General features: G+C 39.0%; 1 protein-coding gene across 1 annotated transcript in view; it reads right to left on the bottom strand.

Annotated features, from left to right (window-relative positions):
• DNAJC27 (DnaJ heat shock protein family (Hsp40) member C27) overlaps nucleotides 1–24,441 on the bottom strand; it is a 35,660-nt gene extending 11,219 nt beyond the window's left edge. Inside the window, exons 1-3 of the mRNA XM_060027616.1 lie at nucleotides 24,231–24,441; nucleotides 14,525–14,607; nucleotides 9,369–9,438 (exon numbers count right to left, since the gene is read on the bottom strand). Coding sequence (XP_059883599.1) covers nucleotides 9,369–9,438; nucleotides 14,525–14,607; nucleotides 24,231–24,317 — 240 coding nt within the window. The 5' untranslated portion in view covers nucleotides 24,318–24,441. The remainder of the gene's footprint in view (nucleotides 1–9,368; nucleotides 9,439–14,524; nucleotides 14,608–24,230) is intronic.
• Between the last annotated feature and the right edge of the window lie 645 nt (nucleotides 24,442–25,086).

The following is a 25,086-nucleotide window of genomic DNA, read 5'->3' as shown; positions in this document are numbered from 1 at the left end:
AAAATAATAATAATTTTAAAAGTCTCTTAGTATAGAAGGACTTGTGATGGAACTGACGGCCTCCTGCCCCACCCCTCCTCACCTCCAGTTCCACTCCCCAGAGGCGATCAATCTTTCATTGTTGTTAGTAGGCCTTTAGAAGAACGCAAATTATATAGCATTCTTCTTAAGGAGAACTAGGAAGGTGAATGAATAATTTAAAAGAACTTAAGGCAAAAAATGACACAAGTATCAGCAGTAGGTACAGCCATTTATATATCACATCCCAAAGCTGGCTTCCCCCAGGATGCTAGGCAGAACCTCCCTATGACTCTTGGGTCTCTATAGCAACTCTAGAACTCCAAACTCTGAGTGTCTGTGTGATGCAGTGGAAAAGAGCATGGGCTCTGGAGTCAGATCTGGGTTTACACTTACTTACTAGTTGTGTGATCTTGGGCAAGTCACATAACCTCTCTGCATCTCAGTTTCCTCATCTGTAAAATGGGGATAACACTACTTACTTCACAGGGTTATTATGAGGATTAAATGAGATAATGAAGGTAGAGCACCTAAATAGTGCCTGGAAAACAATGTGTATCAGTACCTTCTCCTTTCCTTCCTTGCATTCATTCTGACTGTCCTCCTTTGATGTTCTTATTAAAAATGGCAACTGAGGACTTCCCTGGTGGTGCAGTGGTTAAGAAGCCGCCTGCCAATGCAGGGGACATGGGTTCGAGCCCTGGTCCGGGAAGATCCCACATGCCGTGGAGCAACTAAGCCCGTGTGCCACAACTACTGAGCCTGTGTTTCTACAGCCCACATGCCACAACTGAAGCGCGCGTGCCCTGAGCCTGTGCTCCACAACAAGAGAAGCCACCACAATGAGAAGCCCATGCACTGCAACGAAGAGTAGCCCCCGCTCGCCGCAACTAGAGAAAGCCCGCGCACAGCAACGAAGACCCAACGCAGCCAAAAATAAATAAACAAATAAATAAATAAATGTTCCTTTTAAAAAAAAAAGGCAACTGACCTCTGGGGCATATCTTCAATTCTGGGAAGAGGCAACATGAAGTACAGGGCGCAATAAAGTGGTAGAGGCGCTAACGTGACAGGTTAGGCAGATAAGGAACAACACTGACAGACTGGGGTTTTCAGGCCAAAATTCCAGTAAGAATCCTGACAGAGGCCATGTATTATATGTTCTTTTCAGAAAATTCCAGTAAGTACTCAGACTCATGCTGGATATGTAGTAAGAATGAAGACATCTCTCACACATCTGGCATGAAGTGTCTATAGGTTTCTGAGCATAGAGAGACACCTGGACCAAGAATGTAAGTGCCTCTTAATTTATATAAACATAGAAAGCTATCCCCTAAAATCAAAACCAACAAAATTGGAACGAATTTAATGTGATGAAGACCAGGAAGGTGTCTTCTACCCTCAGTACTCATGGCCGTTAGCCCTCCTGCAGGAGTTAAATAGAGTTTTCCCTTCTGTCTAGAAACTCCTGCTGCCTGGGCTCCCACACACCACATTCTCCTGGTTCTTAACTGATCTCTCTCCCACCGACTCCTCTTCTCTCCATTGCTCCCACTCCAGTCTGCCTCCACAATTCCAAACCCTGTCCTGGGCCCTCGTCCCTTCTTTGTTATCCTTCCTCCCAACTCAGCAAAATCAACCACTTGCGCGGTTTCAACTGTGAGAACCTCCAAGCTGAGTCCTTTCATCAGCTTCTAGACCCACATTTCCAATGAGCTCTAGACTTCCAGCTGAATGTCCTGTTGGAAACTCAGATTCCATCTGCACAACAGGAAACCCTCCAATTCATTCCTTCCTAAACTTTTCCTTCTCTTGAACTTCTAATGAAAGCAGCACACCCTTGCTGAACCACTCAGGTTGAAAGCCTGGTGTTAGCCTCTGCTGCTCTTCTGTTCCTTTGCCCAGCAGATTCAAACAGTTCTGTAGAAGCCGCCTCTGCCATGCTTCTTGCACTGTCACTTCCTTTCCATTTTCATTGCCAACATTATCTCTTGACTGCACAACTGCAAGAGTCTTCTAAGCAATCTCCCTAGCAACGTTATATATTGTGCATATGTATCTTTTTAAAGCCCCGGCTCAAAAATTCTTTATTGTTTCCCTACTGCCCACCCTCCAAAGTTCAAACTCTTTTAATTGATATTAACAGTGTCTGATCAGTCCTCCACCAACTTCCCAGCTTGATCCCCCTCCTGTTCCCTGTACTTCAAACTGGATAATCTCTCATTCCCCAAACCTGTCCTACACCTTCCTAACTCCACCTGGAAATGGATACCTCTTCATCTTTCATTTTCTAAGATCTAGCTATAATGCTGTATCTTTCATGTAGCTTCTTCTTCCCCCTTTCTCACCATCTAATCCCCTCCACCTGCAAAACAGAATACAATCTCTACGTCCCCTGGAATACCACAGCATTCCGTACTTCTAATAGCACTCATGTCACTTCCTGTCTAGTTTCATAGTTAGTAGCATATCCAGCTGTCTTCCCCACTAGACTGTAAGCGACGTGAAGGAACATATCTTTGTGTCACCCCCTGGGCCTAGCAGGTATAAGTATTTGTATAATCAAATGGCTGAATGTGCTATAGTAGAGAACAAAAGTAGAGGCCAAAAGGGAAAAGAATTCCAAAATCAGATCATGCTGTTCAGAGGGAGATTTGTGTGTAAAAAGAGAATTAAATGAGCTCAATGGATTTCTCTTTCAAGGGACTCAAGTTCAAATCTGGGTTCGGCAACTAGCTGTCATCTTGAGTAAGTGACTTTATTACCTCAAGCCTTAGTTTCTGTAAAATGGAAAGGTCAAAGTTGATGCCTCAGTGGTCCCTAGAGTTCCATGATTCTTACCTCCCCAAACAGCTTTCTACTGTAGTCCTGGCAGACTTGCCGCATCCGAAGTTTAATTAAATAGGATGCTAAGGGAACTGGAATTATTTAATTTTAAAGCAGAGATGGCAAACTTTCTAGCTTGTAGGTTAGAGAGAGTTGTTAGTTTAATATCACTCAGGCCTCAGAAAGTTTTAATAGACGCACTAACTCATCCCAATAAACCCCAGAATTCAGCTGTGTGCACCAGTGGAAGCAAGACTCGTGGTAAAATACAGGCCATCATTCTCTTGGGAGTCCCCTCTCTGACAATTTCCTCCGAGATTGCTATCTGACACACTAAGCAGACTGTCTTTTCTCAGCAGGCCCTTTGGGTAAAACTGTCAAACGGACTGGTGACAATGGAAGCTTCAATGGAGGACAGACGCTAAGGATTTGAGGAAGCCAGGGACCTTGAGAATCACTGTGGATGCCTCACTAGGTGTGTGCTGGGCACAGGTGTACTCTGGTCAGTTTAGGGCTTAGAAAGAAGATGATGGCTTTGGTCTCGTCAAATAGGAGGGTTTGAGCTACAGACAGCAAATACTTGACCAAAAAGGAGAGATCAAGGCTATTTTGGAGAAAAGGTACTTCAGAAGTGGTGATTTCAAGGTGCTTCTATTAATTATACTTCTGTTTTTGTGAGCTGCTAAAAAATAGCTATTGCAATTTTGGGTTGCATTAATAAGAGTCTAGTGTCTAATGATAGAAGTAACAGAACGCTCAGTCTTTTTCACTAGTTAGACAATATCTGGAATGTTGTGTTCAGTTCTCAGCTCCCTATCAGCTACCTAGAGGTTATCCACACAGGATGCTGATTGGTCTAGCTGTGGCAGGAATAAAAAATGTTTTACCTGGAAAGGTGCAGATTAACAAATATTAGGAAGGTTCTCTTGTAGAAGCACAGACTCAGGCTATGTTGCCTCAAAAACAAGGCCAGAATCAGTAGCAAATTCAAAGGAAGGCAGCCTTCATAACAGAGAAGTTGTTAATGTAGAGTTTTTAACTCTGTAAAAGATTAACTCATGAAGTAGTGAGACCCTATCATTAGACATACTCATTCTCCAAACTTAACAGTCTGCACCACTCAAAACTGTCCTGTGTATTATACTGTCCCTGGATTCCCACCAACCTACATAACTCTTACTTCTCCATCAAGACTCAGTTTAAATGTTGCTTCCTTCAACAGGATTTCCTGACCTTCCAGACAAGCTAGGTGTGGGTATTAAATGCTCCCAAGCATTCTGTCCTTTGTTTACTATGTGTCTTCTCTGACATAATTATGTGTCATGAAAACTGGGGCTGTGTATTTTCAGTGTGCAGCATAGAAACTGGCATACTGTTATCTGGTGAATGAATGATGGCCATCAATCAGGGATGCTACAGAAAGAAATCCTACAATGACAGAAGTCTGGACCACATAATTCTCAGGCATCTTCTAACTTTCCACTTACATGACTTTGGTGTAATCTAAGGTTTATGTTAGCATTTCTGGTAGTTAGAATCTATGTCAAACTTTGGTCACCTAGAGCCTCCATTCCTTTTTCACTGACAATATTCTACACTTGTAAAATTGATTTAATCCCCTGTAAGGCTTCACATTTGAAAGGAATTCATTTAACCTAAATATTTGGGTATATTCACAAGATGGAAGATTATATAGCCATTAAAAGTGACGTTTCCTGTGGGAAGATGGAGTACATGTGCTTTTCCCTATGCCTTCCGCTAAGTACAAGTAAAAATCCAGGATGCTATATATATAAAACATACAGAGACTTCCCTGGCGGTCCAGTGGTTAAGACTCCACACTTCCACTGCAGGGAGCACAGGTTCAATCCCTGCTCGGGGAACTAAGATCCCGCATGCCACATGGCACGGCCAAAAGAAACCAAAGAAAAAACCCCAAAAAACAAAAGAAACAAAAAGAAGATTCTGGAAGGTGGGAAGAAGAAGGCAGACAAGCTGGGTACCTCAGGACCTGAGGAATGACACAGCAGTGAGTTCCCTGGGTTTTCTTTTGCCTCATGTATCCAAACCTTAGAGCAGAAGTACAACCTGGAAATGCCAATGGGTACAGACCAATAAAAAGCCTAACAAAAGCCTGCTCTCTTTAGTGAAGGATCAGGAAAAATGATAACCACTCTTCTTCAGCCTGACACCTCAGAAAAGCTCTGTCTCACCACTCCCACCCACTTAAGCAAAGGCTGAGTGGAAATTTTAGAAAAATAAATTACTGAAAAATAGAATGAATGAAATAAAAAGCCTAGTATTACAGTTGGGCTGAAGAGCAGAATGGAGGAGACAGTGGAAAGAATCAGTGAAATGGAAGGCAAAACAATAATGACCTAATCTGAACAACGGAGAGAAAATAAACTAAAATAAGGAAAGAAAAGAAAAAGAAAAAAAGAAAAAAAACAGAGCCTCACGGACCTGTGAGACTATAATAAGATCAGAGTCCTGGAAGGAGAGGAGAAACATGGTGGGGCTGAAAAGTACTTAGAGAAATAATGGATGAAAACTTCCCAAATTTGGCAGGAGGCATAAACCTACAGATTCAAGCTGAGAAAACCCCAAACAGGAAAAACTCAAAGAAATCCATGCCAAAAGACATAATTAAACCTGTAAAAATTAAAGACAAAGGAAAAATATCATGAAAGCGGTCAGAGAAAAAAATGACACCTCTCTGAACCTAAATAAGTTAACCTTCCCAATAAATATCCCATTCCTCAGAAACCCCACTTCTTCCCTGAGAGTGGTGAAATTACAGGGGATTAAGAGGCTCAGTGAGTACAAGAGGTGGCCTCAAAACCGCAAATGATAAGGAAATCTAAGTAGAGAAGAGGAATATTATCATAAGAGGAGAAATGATTCTCATATAACATGAAATAACTTTGCATGGTGCTCAAGAGAAATTAGAGAAAACAGCAAAGTAGGAAGTTTTCTGTGATATGTACTATTTTCCCATGAGATACAATGTTTAAAAAACTGCTCTTTCTTAAATGCAGAGTTGAAACAATTTTACGGCAGGAATTTCTAAGTTTAAGATGAAATGGACCTGATCTCATATAAAAAAGTATTGACAATGTTAAAAAAAAAAATGGGGGAAAAAAACATTTCAAATGACAGCAGATTTTTCATCAGAAACCATGAGGCCAGAGGAAAGAAGCACACTATTTTTCAAGTGTTGAAAAAAAAGAAAAATTGTAGCCGAGAAAATTGTAACAGAGCAAGACACTATGGGGACTTTTCAGGACAGACCCCTCCCCCATATCCTCTGCTGTACCTCCTCTCTGAAGTACCTAGATAATAGTATCTGATGCACACTTCCTGAGTTGTTTTACAGATGCTAAAACCACCAATGGAAGAAATTAATTACTTGATGATCATGAGCACAAAGGCCCCCAGACCTACTGGTGCCGAAGGATTGATAATGTTAATTCCTATTATTCTGCCCTGTTATCCCACCATCAACCAATCAGAGAATTGTGCACAAGCTGATCACATACCCTGTGCGGGGGGGTTGGAGGGGGGCGCCCTTGCTTTTAAAAATGCTTTGCTGAAATCCTTCGGGGAGTTCAGCGTTTCTTTTTCCAGCATTAGCTGTCCGGGACTACCTGCTTGGCACCCTGCAATAACTGCTGTACTTTCCTTCACCACAACCTATTGTCAGTAGAATTGGATTTACTGCACACAGGCGAGTGGACCCAAGTTTGGTTTGGTAACAATATCAAACCAGAATCCCATAACCTGCAAAAAAAAAATTCTCCAGGGCCAAAGGATAAATCAAAACATTCTTAATCAAGGAAAACTAAGAGAATCTGTTGCCAGCAGACCTACACTAAAAGAATGGCTAAAGGAGTCCTCCACACAGAAAGGAAATGATAAAAGAAGGAACCCTGGAACATAACAAAGGATGAAAGAACAGAGTAAGTAAAAATACAGGTGAATTCAATATGCTTTCCTTCTCTCTTAAGTTCTCTAAATTATGTTTGACAGTTAAGCAAAAATTAAACACTGTTGTGCTTCTAATATACTTAGAGAAAATATTTAAGACAATTATATTATAAATGGGAGAGGATAAAAGGGCGTAAAAGAAGGAAAAGTTTCTACACTCCACTCAAACTGTTAAAGTAACACCACCAGTAGCCTGTGATAACTTATATAATAACTAGAGTATCCACTAATAAAGCTATGCAGAAAGATTTACTCAAAAACACTATAGAGGGGCTTCCCTGGTAGCACAGTGGTTAAGAATCCACCTGCCAATGCAGGGAACATGGGTTCAATGCCTGGTCCAGGAAGATCCCACATGCCGTGGAGCAGCTAACCCACGAGCCGCAACTACTGAAGCCCATGTGCCTAGAGCCCGTGCTCCACAACAAGAGAAGCCACCGCAATGAGAAGTCCACACACCGCAACGAAGAGTAGCCCCCACTCGCCACAACTAGAGAAAGCCTGCGCGCGGCAACAAAGACCCAATGCAGCCAAAAATAAAATAAAATAAATAAATTTATTTAAAAAACACTTGACAAATCAAAATGGAATTCAAAAAATGTTCAAGTAACCCACAGGAAGGCAGGAAAAAGAAAACAGAAATGAAAAATGGAAAACAAGGGCTTCCCTGGTGGCACAGTGGTTAAGAATCCACCTGCCAATGCAGGGGACAGGTTTGAGCCCTGGTCCGGGAAGATCCCACATGCCACAGAGCAACTAAGCCTGTGCACCACAACTACTGAGCCTGCGCTCTAGAGCTCACAAGCCACAACTACTGAGCCCACGTGCCACAACAACTGAAGCCCGCGTGTCTAGAGCCCGTGTTCCACAACAGGAGAAGCCACCACAATGAGAAGCCCATGCACCGCAACGAAGAGTAGCCCCCGCTCATCACAACTAGAGAAAGCCCGCGGGCAGCAACAAAGACCCAAAGCAGCCAAAAATAAATAAATAAATTCATTTTTTAAAAAAATGGAAAACAAACAAACAAAAATAATAAACTTAAACGCTCACATATCAATAACTACATAAGAGTAGGTGATCTAAGGACAGAAATTGGCATAATACATTAAAAAACATGATTGAACTATGTATTGTCTTATCATTTCAAATATAATGATATAAGCAGGCTGAAAGTGCAAGGATAGAAAAAGATGTATCATGCAAATATTAATCAAAGGAAAGCAGAAATGTCTATATTAATATCAGATAAAACAGACATTAGAAAGAAAATTACCAGAGACACAGGGGGGACAGGATATAATAATAAAATTATATAATGAAGGCATAGCAATCCTAAATGTATATGCACCAAACAAGAGAGCTGCAAAATATGTGAAGCAAAAATCAATAGAACTAAAAGGAGAAACAGACAAATCCACAATTAATGTTGGAAACTTCAAAACCCCTCTTTTAGCAACTGACAGAACTAAACAGAAAATCAGCAAGGATATAAAAGTACTCAACAACACCACTGACCAACAGGCTCTAATAAGTATTTATAGAACACTTTATCCAACAGTAGCAGAATATACATTCTTTTCAAGCACCCATGTAACATATACCAAGATAGACCACGTCCTGGGCCATGAAAAAGAAACCTCAACAAATTTTTAAAAACTGAAATCATATAGTGTGTTCTCTGATCACAATGAAATCAAACTAGAAATCAATAACAGAAAGATAACAGGAAAATTTCTAACACTTGGAAACTAAGCAACACACTTCTAAATAATCCACAGGCCAAACAGAAAATCTCAAGGGAAATTTTTAAAAAAAGCTGAATGAATGAGATGAAAATGAAAATACAACATATCAAAATTTGTGGGATACAGCTACGTAGTACTGAGAGGGGAATTTATAATACTAAATGCATACATTAGAAAAGAAGGTCTCAAATCCATAATCTAAGCTCCCACCTCAAGAACCTAGAACAAGAAGAGTAGAATAAACCCAAAGCAAGCAGAAGGGAGGAAATAAATGAAAAACCCAAGGAAGGAAAAACAAAAGATAAAGGCCATGAGATTGATTTTGAGACTACTTAGGACTGATAAGCAGATGAAAGTAAACCAAGTGAGGCTGCTTTCGCTTCTTCTGGGGAGAGAGCACACATGACTGAGGAGTGCACTGGAAAATCGCTCTAGAACACTGCTACAAAGGGTTCATTTCTGAATTCCTAAGTTCCTGTACCTATGTAATTATCTTTTCACATTCTGGGCTAAGGCACAAAGTAAAAAGCAACAGTCCTTTGAAGGTTAAAATATCTTATCTAAGTGTTTGAAACATTAGCAACAAAATTTCCTACCACTATTTAAGGGGACAGCACAGAAGACCAACAGATATCCATTAAGGTAAAGCTCCGAAGGGAAGCCACAAACACCAGCTAAATTTACCTATTTTTACACATGACTTGAATACTGGTTGTTCGGTAATTCGGGATCTTTCCTTCAACCCACTGACAATACTGGATATAGGTTTTCTCAAAAAGTCTTTCTTACCTCGTAGAAGAAGGGATGTCCAGCCATATCGAAGATGTTAACTTTGATTTCTCTGTCTCTGACTTGTACCCTGAAATGTTCAAATGCAAACAATCCCAAAGAAGGTCGTGGCTTCTGTATTCATGTTAATATCATTTATGTCGCTTATGAATTTCAAAAGGTTATGTGTATGAAATTTAAAAGAGGTACTTTCTTAGTGCCTCTTCTTGATTCCAGATAATCTTTACAACAGGAGCCACAACCTGGCAGGTGGCTCCTGTTTTAAGAACCCTGAACTCACTTGGAATAAACACCCTCATTTAGCCTCACCTTACCTCGACACTTCAGTCCACACCCCGTAACAAACAAATAGTAGCTACTACTGTGGTGCTAAAAAAAAAATGGGTTAGGGACAGTAGGAGCAAGATGAAGGAAAACAAAATGTTTTACTTCACTTAGTAAGACATCGTAATTACTACTGGTTATGCTTGGTTACCATGCAGTACAATAAATAGTATAAAATAAACAGTATAAAGATGTATATTATTAATGTTGATTGTTTAATTTTCCTATGCCCTTCATCTGAGCAAGAACAATAGTCAATTTGTTTTCAGAAATTTTGAAATACAGAAGAGAACAAAAAGGGAAGTAACAACCATTCATGTTAGAATTAACTACTGTTAACATCACAGTATACTTGCTTCCAGTCCTTTTATTTTTTTAAAGAAAAATCACTATTACTGTTTCTATAGCAAAGGCGGCTGGTTGGGGATGGCTGACGGAGTAACGGGGCAGGCCGCGGGACCCTCGAAGGATTGTGCGTGACTGCAGGCAGCCTCCTTTGGGAGGCCGTTTCCATTCTTTTTTCACCTCGGTCCCCACCCCAGGACTCTGGGCCTCGTTTTCTTATCTGGAAAGAAGGGTGTGGAGTCGTCTCCCCGCCCACACTCAGTGGTGTTAGGGCAAACCGACGGCAAGCTCCCCAGCAAAGGTGCTGACCTGGCATGTGGTCCCTGTGGCTCCTGTGTGGCCCCATTTCTGCCCTCTGGAGCAGCAGAGCCCACGCACCAGATGTTACAGAACCTCCCTATCTTGGCTGCCCATCTCTGCAAATATGTGACCAGACTAGAATGGTCAACCCCAGGAGAGGCTGGACACAGAAGGCACTGCCCTGCCTTTGAGAAACCTGGAACAACTGGGGGAGACACAGCTGTGTAGGTAAAGAATACCTGGATGGCAGAGGAGACAAGATTCTGTAGATAAACCCCACACTCACATCTGCACCCAACCAGGAGAGCAGAGGAGTGACTGGTCTCCACCATGGGGCCAAGGGCTGCCACCTTCCCTCCTCCTCCTTCTTTAGGACAGCTTTACTTTAGTATAATTGATGTACAGTAAGCTGCGCATGTTTAAAGTATATAATTTGATGAGTTTGACATATGTCTGCGCCTGTGAAGCCATCACCACAGTCAAGACAATGAACATATCACTCATTTCCTTGGGCCCCTTTGAAACCCCTCCTTCCTGCCCTTCCTGCCCTACTTAGCCAACCACTGATCTGCTATCAGTCACTATTAGGTCAGTTTACTTTTTCTAGAATTGGATATATGTGGAATCATACCATGTGTTCACTTTTTTGTCTACCTTCGTTTACTCAACATTATTATTTTAGGGTTTATCTATGTTGCTGCATATATGAATAGCTTGTTCCTTTTGTTGCTGAGTAGTATTCCATCATATGAATATGCCACAGTTTGTTTATCCATTAATCTGTTGATGGACAGTTGAGTTGTTTCTAACTTGGCGCTACTAGAAATATAGCTTCTATGAATGTTCACATACAAAAAAAAATTAAAATCACTATTGGAAAATGAATGAATGAAACTTCATAAATAATTCAAACACTAAAGAAAAGTAGAAAGATGAAAGTTTAAAAGTTATCCCAAATCCTACCACCCAGAAGAAAAACCTTCATTAATATAGATGAACATTACTATAGACTTCTTTGTGTACATAGATAAGACTGATAGACATAAATATTTTTATAAAATTGGGATTATATTAATTTAAAAGCGTAAAATTTACATTTCACTGAATTTAACAAAAGAAAAAAAAAGAAACTGATGTAAACTGGGAGGAATTATTGAGCTTTAAATATAAATGCTCTTTACTACAGAAACAGTATTTCCTAAAAACATTCCTGTAAGGTTAAAAATGGAGATTATTAGCAATAAATTAACAGATTAAAGTTATGTTTTTTTAAGTAGCATGTTTCAGTTTAGACAGCATTGATAAGAGTCCCTCCCATGGACTACAAGGACAGCAGCACCTGCTCCCACTGTTTCTATGCTACCTCCTGGCTTATTTATGATTATTGTTCCCTGTCCAAGTTTATAATATCCTCTATTACTTTTTTTTCACTTTTTTTTCTACTTTCTTTTCTGAAACCATAATTCCTACAGTTGTTTTATATTACTTGTATATTTCAATCAAACTAACTACTAATCATCATGATTTCTTCATTCCTGAATTCTCTGCCATATTTCATCAATTCTAAGATGCAAATTTGTTTTCATTTTAACATCTGTGAAATCAGGATCCATCTTACAAAAGACAGTGTGAGAACAGCAAAACAAAACAACAACAGAGTTTGAGAGCATCTGCATTAGATCTCGTGTAACAATTTATATTAGAAAGTTTTGCCAGATAGCAGCTGAGAAGGGATGGAACTGAAGTTTATAAAATCAGGAAGTAACACAAATGTGTTCACAAATTGCAACTCAAAAGAGGTCAATTTAATTCAGAAGTCTGACAGAGGAAATTACCTTAAGAAAAATGGTAATTCATTACCTCAAGCCAGTGCTTGCTTTCCTAAATTGTGGCCTGAAGACCACCTGCATCATTATATGGAAATATGGGGAGGGTGTTTAAAATGTAGTCCTGTGCCCCACCTCAGATCCCGTGAATCAAAATCTTAGTGGGTGGGTCTTAGGAATATTCATTTTCACAAACTCTACAACTAATTCTTAAGTATACTGAAATCTGAAGGATGGAGTGGGAATCTATTTTTGTTTTGTTTTGTTTTTTAACATTTTTATTGGAATATAATTGCTTTACAATGGTGTGTTAGTTTCTGCTTTATAACAAAGTGAATCAGCTATACATATACGAATCTATTGTTTTGACTGCCCAAAAGAGTACCCTCCTTCTCCCAACTGTGGTTTAAATGGGTTCTTCCATCTTCTTTTTTGATGCCACTCTGCTGGCCACAGCTAACTGAGCTGGGGAAAGGCACCTATCTCCACCTGGACAATCAAAACCTTACCTGGTATTTTTTAAATTTGTGATTAGTTTTGGTAAACTTGAGAGCTACCAGCAGCTGCGGAGAAGGAGCCAAAAGGTAGAGAGAGATACGTCATGAAAGGACCAGGTTATATTCTCTCCCTGGTTCCAGCTATCTCTGAGACCCAGCTACATCCTTATAATTGGATTATGTGAATTGATTTTTTTTTTGGCTTGAGTTGGGTTTCTGTCAATCATATTCTCCTCCTCACCATAAGACAAAAAATAAAAATAAAAAATCAACCAGAAACAATACAGTCAGCCTTACGGAAGGCTCTGTATCCATGGATTCGACTAAACTTGGATCAAAAATATTCAGAAAAAAATTCCAGAAAGTTCTAAAAAGCAAAACTTGAATTTGCCACAAGGTGGCAACTATATATTTACATAGCATTAACACTGTATTTAAAACTATTTATTGATATATTGTATTAGGTATTATAGAGATGATTTAAAGTATTGAGAGGATGTGCATAGGTTACATGCAAATACTACACTATTTTATATAAGGGACTTGAACATCTGCAGATTTTGGTATCCACAGGGGATCCTGGAACCAACATCCCTTGGATATTGAGAGATGACTGTAGTCTGTTGAATAAACCACAGTTCTAGGGCATAACATGATAACTCTTATTTCTTAAATGAATAAATTAGCTACTTAACATGGATTCAAAACAAAACTGCCTTGAATAGGATATCCTACCATATAACTGATGAAATCCTGTGCCCTGAAGTATAGATACACCCTACCACTTTAGTCTACCTTCTTGAATGTTGCCCTCATATTCTAATGTTGCAAACTTCCTCTTCAGATGTATCTATCTTACCTAACAATAATTATTTATTGAGTATCGACTATGTATAAGCACTGTAACAGGCACTTGGAGATAATTTATACTAATAGCCCCTTCTTAATGGAGCTTTAAATCTAGCAGGAGACATTAAACATATACAAACGATAACACAAGACAATTTATGCTAAGACCCATGAATAGCAGAGAATTTTAATATTTCTGTCATTTTCAACTAAAATGAGTCCTGACTGATAAAGGAGCTGTTCAGAAAGCTGTTCAGTTACACTTTATACCTTGAGGAGATTGACAGGCGGAGAGATGAGGGGAAAGGACATTTCAGGTGGACAGAATGAATGATGGCACTGAGATAGGAAAGTATGATGGCACAAATTCAGCATGGGTGGAGAGCAAAGTGTGTAAAAGAATGAGATAAGAGAGAAGGGAAGGGGCAGGTTGGGGTCTGAACAGTGAGCACCTGAAATTCCACCTTTGGGGATGTGCTGTCTACCCCAATTCTACTTTCCCCCAGTGTAATTTCCTGTTAATGTGACCCTATCTCCCCAAGCTCAACCCACCCTTGATTCATCTCCAAAAAAATCCCCATTTATACCTAATTTTACTCTTCCCAGATCATTTTTGCTGGATTCTAATAGGATGTAAAGATCATAAAAGGAAGTTCTCTGATAGAAAATTTTCCACATAATATTTAGGCTTTTGGGAAAGAATATTTCAAAATTCTCTAAAAATATACCTGCTAACGAGACCTGCTTATATAGAAACATGCTTCCTGAAAAGCTACATCTGCCAGGCAGGCTTCGTGCAGACTTGCTCATCACCAGACCCTACACCCCACACGAAGCCTGGCAAACAGAAGGTACTCCATGATGAACAAATGATGTGATTACTACTATCTGTAAAGGTCTCATTCTTATGTGTCCCAGTTTATCTTCAGACTCTCCATTTCAAGACAGATCAGTTTAGAAGGGTTCTGAATTTCTATGTAATTTGCAAGCCCAAGGAAAGAATATATGTACTCACTTTGTGACTCCATAGTCAATTCCAATTGTTGCAAGGTATTTAGACACAAATCTTTTCTCACAGTATCGCTTTATAATACAGCTCTAAAAAGGTAAAAATACATGCTTTTAGTAAAGACACTCTGAGAACGTATACAAAATAAGCACATTTCTTCATTATGGTTTCTTCATTCACCACGAGACACAAAGCTTTTTCAAAAGCCAAAACTATAAAATAACTGAAACAAATACTAAAGGTGAAGATTTTAAAGAAAAATTATTTTAAAATTCTTCCCTTAATACCAAATATGGGTATGTTTTCAGTTTAGTGTTCAATCCTTGTTCTCTTTTCTTTTTTTTTTAATAAATTATTATTATTTATTTATTTATTTTTGGCTGCGTTGGGTCTTCGTTGCTGCGCGTGGGCTTTCTCTAGTTGCAGCGAGTAGGGGCTACTCTTCTTGTGGTGCGCGGTTTTCTCCTTGCGGTGGCTTCTCTTGTTGTGGAGCACGGGCTCTAGGCACGTGGGCTTCAGTAGTTGTGGCACATGGGCTCAGTAGTTGTGGCTCCCCAGCTCTAGAGCGCAGGCTCAGCAGTTGTAGCGCACGGGCTTAGCTGCTCAGCGGCATGTGGGATCTTCCCAGACCAGGGATTGAATCCATGTCCCCTGCATTGGCAGGCGGATTCTTAATCACTGAGCCACCAGAGAAGTCCTTCTCTTTTCTTCTGAAGACCTCTTCTGCTCGTATATTTTTAATAATAATACCAAAATATGTGTCTATCTTGACCTCCCTCCCCAGACCAGATCCACATCTCCAAATATCTACCAGACTAATTTCTACTTAGATGCCCCACTCACTGTTCCACAAACTCAAAATGCCCAAAAATGAACTAATCTTATACATAAACAGCGAATCCTGCTCACATCCTAGTTCTGTTCATAATATCACCATTTTCCCAATTACAGGGTATTAAATTATTAAAGTCACGTTTGATTCTGAGTCTTTCTAAATCTTCTTTTGAATGTTTCTTCCATCTTTCTCCTCACTCCAATTCCCACTGGTACCATTCTGGTTTAAGTCTTCATCATCTACTTCTGTACAACTGCAACTACAGGAAATTCTTTATTGGTCTTTATGTCCCCTTTCCCTCCCAACTTCAATCAGCACTGCATACCACTAATGTTATTTCACTTCCCTAACTCAAAAATCTTCAGTGGCTTCTCACTGCCAAGAGTTCAGCATCCAAATTCCTTTGTCCGTTATTCAAGATCCTCCATAATCTGGCCCTAATCTGTTTTTTCTGTCTAAACCCTTCAAATATAAACCCTCCATTTCTGCAAAACTCCCGGGCCTGACTTTTGTCATTACTTTTCTCTCTACTTGGAAAGAGCTTTCTCCCTTCTTTCCAAATCTTACTTATCCTTTAAGGTCCAGTGCAAACTCTGAGCTTCCAGGTTATAAGAGATCTTGCCTACATCTGAATTTCTCTAACACTTTTTATATACTATATGTGTATATAGTACATATACTATATATGTATATAAATGTATATATACATATATAATGTATTAGTTATCAGTTATTCACTGCCTTGTTATCTTTTCACATGTGCATATTTATCTTACTTCTTCAGCTAGACAGTAAACTACTTGAGGGCAAGCACCAGTATTTTACTTCTTTATATCTTATAACTTTATATCTGAGCAATTAGCTCAATGCCAATGAAAAACTGAATTAAAATGACTTGTACATTAATGGCAATCCTTAGCACTCATGAAACATAATTTACTTGAAGTGCTGGTCATGAAGCTTATTCTGCTCAAACACTTTCCTGATGAACCTCAATCTATATTAAATAGGACAGTTGCTTTAAAAAGTACTTAATAAGCTCATTGTGAACTGAAGGAAAAACTTCTTTGGAGTGAGTACTGCTAAGAGGCTATACTTTTAAAAAACACTTTATAGGTTGAAAGCACTTCTCAAATGTTTTCTCTCACAATATCCTAGAAAAATAAATACAGCCTTTTTCTAAATTATTCATGAGATTAAGGGATCTGGAAGTCCTTTAATTCCAGTACACTATTTAAACACTAGCCCTAAGTATTTAAAGAGATACACATTTAATTAATGGTATGAATAACCACTCCCTATAACCAAAGAGACAGGGTTCCTGGACCTTAGGATCTTATAAACTAAGTTAAATAACATAAATATAGAGAGACTTTTTTGCTTTCTCTATTTTCTTAAATAGATTTTTAGGTACTTTTTTAATGCAGTTCCAATTAAAATCTTAACCAATTAAAATCTTAAGTTTTGAAAAAAAATCTTAAGGTTTGAATCTTTTTTTGCCTAATAGAATTACCCTAAAATTCATATGAAAGAACAGTTATCCGAGAAGAACTAATCCAAGTATGAAAAACAGGAAAGGGGCAGGGCAGTAGAAAGAGGTGGGAATTTGTATTGACAAATATTAAAATATAGTCTGAAACTGAGAGAGTATTATACTGGCATAAGAATAGACAAGTAGGTCAGTAGAACAGAACAGAGAGCTCAGAAATAGATCCCATTATATATAAAAATTTAAAAAGTGACAAAGGTGATATTTAAAGTCAATGGGGAAAAAAAAATCTATTTAGTAAAATGTTACTGGCACAATTGCATATCCATCAGGAAAAAATTTAAGTTGGGCCCTGAACTTCCCTATATACAAAAATAAATTACAGATAAATTTATGATTTAAGCATTTAAAAATAAAACAATAAAAATTTCAGAAGAAAATGTGCAATATATGTACAACCTTAGGGAAACCTTTTCAACCAAGAAAGAAAACCCAGAAACCATAAAAGACAGGCATAATCTGTATGTGTATGGCTGATTCATTTTGTTGTGCAGTGGAGGCTAACACAACATTGTAAAGCAACCATACTCCAATAAAGAAAAAAAAAAAAAAAAGACAGGCATAGCCAAAGCAATCTTGAAAAAAGAACAAAGCTGGAGGTATCATACCCCTTGATTTCAAGCTATACTACAAAATGACAGTAATCAAAACAGTAGGTTATTGACACAAAAACAGACACATAGATCAATGGAACAGAATAGAGAGCCCAGAAACAAACCCACACTTACATGGTCAATTAATCAATGACAAAGAGGGCAGAATATATAATGGTAAAAGACACCCCCTTCAATAAATGGTGTTGGGAAGACTGGACAGCTATATGTAAAAGAATCAACTGGACTACTTTCTCACACCATATACAAAAATAAAGTCAAATGGATTAAAGACTTAAATCTAAGTCCTGAAACCATAAAACTCCTAGAAGAAAACATAGGTAGTACACTCTTAGACATCAGTCTTAGCAAAATTTTTTTTGGATCTGTCTCCTCAGGCAAGAGAGACAAAAGTAAAAATAAACAAATGGGACTACATCAAACTAAAAAGCTTTTGCACAGCAAAGGAAACTATCAACAAAATGAAAAGGTAGCCTACTGACTGAGAGAATATTCTTGCAAACGATATATCTGATAAGGGGTTAATATTCAAAATATAGAAAGAACTCAGACAACTCAACATCAAAAAAATGAAATAGCCCAATTAAAAAATGGGCAAAGGATCTGAATAGACATTTTTCCAAAGAAGACATACAGATGGTCAACAGGCACATGAAAAAGATGCTCAGTACCACTAATCATGAGGGAAATGCAAATCAAAACCACAATGAGATATCACCTTTTATACCTGTCAGAATGTCTATCATCAAAAAGACAATAAATGACAAGTGTTAGAGAAGATGTGAAAAAAAAAGGAACCCTCGTGCAATGCTGGTGGGATTGTAAATTGGTGCAGCCACATGGAAAACAGTACGGTGGTTCCTAAAAAAAATAAAATAGAACTACCATATGATCCAGCAATTTCACTTGTGGGTATATACCTGAAGAAAACAAAAACACCAATTCGAAAAAATATATGCACCCCAATATTCACTGCAGCATTATTTACAATAGTCAAGATATGGAAGCAACCTAAGTGTCCATCCGTAGACGAATGGATAAAGAAGATGTGACATATAAAAATGGAATATTACTCAGCTATTTTAAAAAAATGAAATCTTACCACTTGTGAAAACATGAATGAATTCTAGAGGGAATTATGCTAAGTGAAATAAGTCAAAGAAAGACAACTAGCATATGATCTCACTTATATGTAGAATCTAAGAAACAAAGGAAACAAAACAGAAACAGACTCAGATACAGAGAACAAATGGGTGGTTGCCAGAGGGTACGGGGGATGGGGAAGTGAAATAGATGAATGGGATTATCAGGTACAAACCTCCACTTACAAAACGTAAGCTACTAGGATGTGTTATACAGCATAAGGAATATAGTCAATAATATTGTAATAACTTTGTATGGGGACAGCTGGTTACTAGACTTGTGGTGATCATTTCATAACGTATGCAAATGTCAAATCACTATGTAGTACACCTGGAGCTAACATAATATTATACGTCAACTATATTTCAATTTTAAAAAGATAGGCATAATTGAGTATATACAAATAATAATAAAATCAATTGTATGGTAAAATATAAAAGTTTTAAAAGACAACATACTGGGGCAAATATCTGTAACTCATATGACTGGCAAAAAGTTAATAACTCTAACGTCCCCCAACCAGAAAAACTGGTAAGAAAGACACATTATCCAACAGAAAAATAGGCAGGGACTATAAATTGAGCAATCCACAGAAAAGCAAATCCAAATATTCAATAAGCATTTGAAAAGATGCTCAGCTTCATCTGTGGTCAGTGAAATGCAAATTAAAGTAACAATGAAATTACTTCTCACTAACCAGATCAGTAGCAATCAAAAGAATGACAATACTGTGTTGGCAGGGAGTTAGGCGGAAATGTACCAGCATATCACTGGTAGAAACACACCTTTTTGAAGAGCAATTGGCAATTGCTACTAAAATTTTAAAATGTGCTATTCAACTCAGCAGTTCTACCCCTGGGAATCTAGTCCAGGTATTTAAGGATATATATACCTATAGAAGTGTATTATAGCAAGATTGTTTGTAGTAGAGAAAAAGGGAAACAAGTGAATTCTCATCAGTAGAGGGGATACGCGCATGTCACGGACTATTATGCAACCATGAAAAAGAGTGATTGGAGCTATGTCAGATAATTGGAGGAATCACCACAATCTACTGTTAAGAGAGAAAAAGCAGGGCTTCCTTGGTGGTGCAGTGGTTGAGAATCCCCCTGCCAATGCAGGGGACACAGGTTTGATCCCTGGTCTGGGAAGATCTCACATGCCGCGGAGCACCTAAGCCTGTGCACCACAACTACTGAGCCTGTGCTCTAGAGCCCGTGAGCCACAACTACTGAGCCCACATGCCACAACTACTGAAGCCCATGTGCCTAGAGCCTGCACTCCACAATAAGAGAAGCCACCACAATGAGAAGCCCGCGCACTGCAACGAAGAGTAGCCCCCGCTCGCTGCAACTAGAGACAGCCTGTGCGCAGCAATGAAGACCCAACACAGCCAAAAAATAAATAAAATAAATAAATAAATAAATCCTGGATGTCATTTAAAAAAAAAGAGAGAGAGAGAAAAAGCAAACTCCAGAGAAGTATATATAATACTGTACGATGTGGGTACTTTTGACTGCAAGTAAGGGAAACCAATTCAACTGACTTAAGAGGAAAATATTTACTATAACTGGAAATCTAGAATTAGGGCAGTCTTCAGAGTTGGTTGATATGAAGAGTCAATGGTAAGAACATCAGGATCAGATCCTAGAGGACACTGAGAACTGGGCTGGGATTCTGGGGTAAATTGATGCCAATGCAGAAAGCTGAATTGGATATAAACAAAGACCACAGAGAAATTCCCCCATTGAGGGAGTTAAGCCCTTGGGAACCTCCTTTTTCTTATTGCATCTCCAGAACCTCTAAAACAATGCTGAATAATAAAAGAAAATAGTATGTATCCTTTTCTGCATCTAATTTTAAAGGAAATGGACTTACCATTTGGTATGTTTGCTGTTGGTTAACAATAACTATAGTTTTAATAATAATAATAAAAAATATTGTTTTTCATATTTAAGTAGCTTCATTTTATTCTGATTTTGCTTAAAGTGTTTATTAGGTTGATTATATCATTTTTTTTTTACAGTACAGAAAATACTTTCTCTAGTAATCAGTTCATATAACAAATTATGTTGATTAACTTCTTGATGTTTAACCAAGTTTGCACTCTGTGGGATAAACCCTACTTGCTAATAGTGAAATTGTTTTGATATGTTGCTGAATTCTATTTGTGGATATTTAGGAATTATGCATCTGTATGTATATGTGAAAATGGTATATACTTTTCTTTTTTGATACTATATCAAGTTTTGCTATTTAAGTTATCATGACTTTACATAAATAAATTGGAGTGCTGTTCATCTTTTTCTTTGCCTTGGAATAACTTAACTGAAATTATGCGTTATTTAGAGCTTAAATAAAGCTTGTTCATGAAGCCATCTGATCCTGATACCTTTTTGGATAGTAAGTCTTTTAATTGCTTTTCCAACTTCTCCTTAAGTGACTGGTCATTTGTGTTTTCTACTTTTTGAGTCAATTTTGGTAATTATATTTAGCTAAGAAATCCTCCATTTCCTCTACATTTTGAAATGTGCTCCCACAGAACTGAATGTAGTAGTCTCTAGTCTTTCTTTCAGTTTCTGCCAGTATGTGATTATGTCTCCTTTTCAGTATTAATCTTGTAATTTTTTGCTTTCTCTATTTTTCTTAAATAAAATTTTAGGCATTTTTCTTTTTCATTAATCTTTCCAGGGAATTCTCTCTTTCTCTTGGTGAATTTTGTGTCCTTTTTCTTCTGTCTTAAGTTCCTTAACTTTTTAAAATTCCACACCATAATATACCATAATATTCATACTTTTAAGGCGTACAATTCGGCGGTTCTAGGCATATTCACAAAGTTGTACAACTATTATGTTCCTTTCTAGGCATATTCACAAAGTTGTACAACTATTATGTTCCTTTAGTTTTTAATCTCCCTTTTTTAGAAATGAGTAAGATAATGCATTTTCCCTTCACTACAGCTTTAAATTTGCCCTGAAGATTTTGGCATGCATTCTCTCCTTTCATTGCTTTCTAGTTATTTTGTCATTTGCTTTGATTTGCCCTTTGATGCAAGGATTATTTACTAGGGCATGCCTTAATTTTTAACTTGAAATTATTTATCTGTATATCTTCCTATATTTTCCAAATTCTTTAAAATGAGTATGTATTACTTTTATAACTAAGGCAAAATTCTTAAATTACATTTAAATCTTTTATCTGTGAAAAATTTATCTTTGAGAAAGGCATTCAATAGGAATCCACTCCACCCCCAAATAGTAGAAAGTTGTTGTAAAAGTGCTTATTAAATGGTCCCTACTTTCCCAGTTTAACTATATTTGTTGTAAACTGAATTTCCTTATATGTTTGGGTTCATTTCTGGACTCCATTCTGTTCCACTGATGTCCCTATATTTCCTCTCCAGTATCAATAGGAAAAGACTGTAACTTTAAAATATGTTTTAATATCTGGTAGTGTTAGTCTCCTCTCATTTCTTTTCCATAATTTTCTTGCTGATTCTCACATTTAATTTTTCATAAGGACTTTAGTACCTTTTACTATGTTCTGAAGGAAAAAAAAGTATTGCTGTTTTAACTGGAACTGAATCACATTTGTAGATTATTTTAAAGAACCGGCATCTCTAAAATATTGAGTGATCCTAATTAAGAAGAAAGTATATCTTTGCATCTATCTAAGTAATTTTGTGTCCCTTTGTAGAAATGTTTTTCATATAGGTCCTAGGTGCTCCCTTCATAAGTTTAAACCTAGGCCCTTTATTTTGGTTGTTATTGTAAATTAAAATAGTTTTTCAGGGCTTCCCTGGTGGCGCAGTGGTTGGGAGTCTGCCTGCCGATGCAGGGGACACGGGTTCGTGCCCTGGTCCAGGAAGATCCCACGTGCCACAGAGTGGCTGGGCCCATGAGCCATGGCCGCTGAGCCTGCGCGTCCGCAGCCTGTGCTCCGCAACGGGAGAGGCCACAGCAGTGAGAGGCCTGCGTACCGCAAAAACAAACAAACAGAGAAGCACAGACTCTAGGGCTAGAATGCCTGGATTCAAATCCCAGCTCTGCCACATACCAGCTACACAACGAGAGGCCACAACAGCGAGACCCACATACCGCAAAAAAAAAAAAGTTTTTCAATTATATAGTCCAAACAATTATAGTTTGATATAGTAAAGCTGTAAAGTTTTGTATATTAATTTTGTCTTTTCTAATAGCGTTTCAGTTAATTCTCTTTGGGTTTCCAGATAAACAATCATATCATTAACAAATACTGATAATTTTGCTTTCTCCTTTCCAGCATTTTGTATGTTATTTCTTTCCCTTGTCTAATTGCATGGGCTAATAAATCTAGAACCATATTACATAAATGTGGTGACACACTGGGCATTTTAAGCTATTTCTAACATTGCACCATTAAGCATAGTAAAATTTTAAAAGTGAGCATACTCACTTAGCCAGCTTAGTACATAACCTTCTAGAGGTTTTATTCTTTTCTTTTCAATGCCTGGCACATAATTGACATTCAATAATTGTAGACTTTCAGCTATGTTAATACCCACATACACATAGATACATAAACAGTACAACATAATACTAAATGAAAAGAGAAGACACTAATAAACATTTACTGAGCATCAACTATGTGCAGGACACTGGCATAAACACTCCCATTAACAGCTTTTTGGCATGTAGATCCTACTGGGAGTTGATTTTGACAGCAAATAATGATGGAAAGAGAGCACTGCAATGAATGTGAGCACCCAGGTTCTAATCCTGTCTCAGTCACTGATTTGATGACCTCGGAAGGTTCTTAACCAACAGCTTCCATTTACCCTGAAGGAGAGACAATTTCGGTGAGGAAGAGGCAGTCTTAGAATTCATGTGGGGAAAGACCTCCATTCACCTCTCGCCCTCCCTCCCCCCATACTATGGGAGAGCTTAGAGCTGACAGCCAGTAGAAGCAGCACAGAAAAAGGCAGTGGAACTAAGACTTCTTTGAGATAATGGATGTGGTGACACTACCAGAAATAAAAACAAAACAAACGAACAAAACAAAATAATGCAGGTTCCTTGACATCCATTGCACGTACCCTGTGAAACACCTTCAACATCAGTTATGCTCTCTTACAAATGAAATGTAGATTCTGGTCTCCACGTCTGCGGAGTAAATTTTACAAATCCCCATCCTCACACACGGCCCAGTAAGTTCCCTTCGGCTCCCCAGCTCTGCTGGGGGTAACTAAACTTTTTTTCTCCACCTCTGAGTCCTGGACGGGTCACCTAGAACGCAAATATGGTATCCAGGCAAAACGATCTGACATAAGGACCCAGGCCTCCTTACTCTCTTTGGGATACATTCAAGGGTTAGAAGACACTAGAAAACCTTCTTAGGTGTTGGAAGTGGGCAACCCAAAGGTCAAAAAGGATAGGAGAGTTTTCCCCGCCGAGCCGCAGCCCCCAGGACACCCAGGCCTGCTCAGGGGCGGGGAGGAGGCTGGGTCCCAAGCTGTTGAGTGGCCGCCTTCCCAGCCAATCGCCACGTCGCTCCGCCGCGCTGTGGTCCCGCCCCTCCCAGCGCGGTACTCACTTTTCCCACTTCAGCGTTGCCCATGGAGATGACTTTGATACGCAGGGATTTGCCAGACTCCTTCCGCTTCGGTATGTTGGCCTCCATTGCTCTGGCTCTCTCGGGGCCACCGCCTTGGTCTCTCCTTGCTCCCCACGCTGGCCCGTCCCTCAGGCTTCCTCGACCAATGGCGGAACTGCTACTCTCGTCACCACCCCGGCTCCGCGGCTTGCCATCCCTGCCTCTGTCTGGCAGCGGGCGCGGGCAGCTGGTGGTTTAGGGAACAGGGTGAGGGAGGAGAGAGTCTCGCGATGCTAGAAAGGGGCAGCGTGACGTCATCGCCAGGCTCCGGAGGCTGTTCTCTGGGGTCGCGGGATTTAGTCCGGGCTGCGTCCCTCGGCAGGAAGGTGGCTTCGGCAGGTTGCTGAGATTACTGTGCCGGGAGGGCACTCCCTTGTGTTCAGGGGGCGACAGGACATAGACATTTGTTAGGTTCGCAGCAGAGTGGTAGAAATTTATTGGCTATTCAGGGCAGATCCTCGGACTGGAAGTAGCTGGAATTATGGGTTAGTTCAAGGGCCAGTGGCGCTAAATATTCGAAGTAGACCACGGTCCGTTTTGGGGTACTTTTTGTGTATGCTTCAGTACCCATGGGCCGATCCACTGACCCCTCTTCCAATATGATGTTTCCCTTCGGGCTTCCTGAGAGGACTTTCTCCTGAGAACTGGAACCAGGGAAGTGGGGAAGTCGGGCTTTGGTTCTGGAAGAGGACCATAAGGCAAGATCTGAATCTTGTACCTATCATTAAAAAAAAAAGGTGGTCCATTTGGAGTCAAGACAGGTTTTAGTTTAGTCCTTGATCTTATATTACGTAGT

The sequence above is a fragment of the Delphinus delphis genome, chromosome 12 (assembly GCF_949987515.2).
Source record: "Delphinus delphis chromosome 12, mDelDel1.2, whole genome shotgun sequence".
Classification (NCBI taxonomy): Eukaryota; Metazoa; Chordata; class Mammalia; order Artiodactyla; family Delphinidae; genus Delphinus; species Delphinus delphis.
This window is presented reverse-complemented; position numbering and strand designations above follow the sequence as displayed.